This window comes from Malurus melanocephalus, unplaced genomic scaffold (assembly GCF_030028575.1).
Source record: "Malurus melanocephalus ecotype Western Australia unplaced genomic scaffold, MMel_1.1 scaffold_3700, whole genome shotgun sequence".
Lineage (NCBI taxonomy): Eukaryota > Metazoa > Chordata > Aves > Passeriformes > Maluridae > Malurus > Malurus melanocephalus.
The window spans coordinates 4,048-4,777 of NW_026626932.1; the positions used below are offsets into that span (position 1 = coordinate 4,048).

Sequence of the window (730 nt, forward strand, 5' to 3'; positions counted from 1 at the left end):
GCAGGGAGGGGACAGTGGCAGTGGCTCAGGATGTCCCCAGGGCCACACCTCGGTCCAGTTTGCTGTGGCGCTCCAGGAAGGCGAACCAGTGGTGGCCGGTGGCGATGGYGTCCCCCTCGCCACTCGGGATGTCCTCGCGGCACGCGGACTTGAGCTGCTCCAGGTCCTCGGCCGTGATGTTCTGGGCCAGCTCGTCCAGCAGACTGCGGTACTCGGCCATGGCTGGGGACACAGGGGACACAGGGGACATCAGGGTGACATCAGTGACATGGGGACATGCGGGGGTATCAGGGACATGGGGACATCAGGGACATGGGACAGCGACACGGCTGTTCTGGGCCAGCTCGTCCAGCAGGCTGTGGTACTCGGCCATGGCTGGGGACACAAGGGACACGGGGGACATCAGTGACACCAGGGTGACATCAGGGACATGGGGACATCAGGGACATGGGACAGGGACACAGCTGTTCTGGGCCAGCTCGTCCAGCAGGCTGTGGTACTCGGCCATGGCTGGGGACACAGGGGACATGGGGGACTTCAGGGTGACATCAGGGACATGGGGGGACATCAGGGACAGCAGGGACATGGGACAGGGACATGGCTGTTCTGGGCCAGCTCGTCCAGCAGGCTGTGGTACTCGGCCATGGCTGGGGACACAGGGGACACGGGGGACATCAGGGTGACATCAGGGTGACATCAGGGTGACATCAGGGACATGGGGGGCATCAGG

At 64.3% G+C, this 730-nt stretch overlaps 1 protein-coding gene across 1 annotated transcript; it reads right to left on the reverse strand.

The window, feature by feature from the left end:
• Nucleotides 1–6: 6 nt before the first annotated feature.
• Nucleotides 7–386, reverse strand: PEA15 (proliferation and apoptosis adaptor protein 15). The gene has a single exon (XM_057389143.1). It carries the CDS (start codon nt 248–250, stop codon nt 26–28), a length of 225 nt encoding a protein of 74 aa, XP_057245126.1. The 5' UTR covers nt 251–386; the 3' UTR covers nt 7–25.
• Between the last annotated feature and the right edge of the window lie 344 nt (nt 387–730).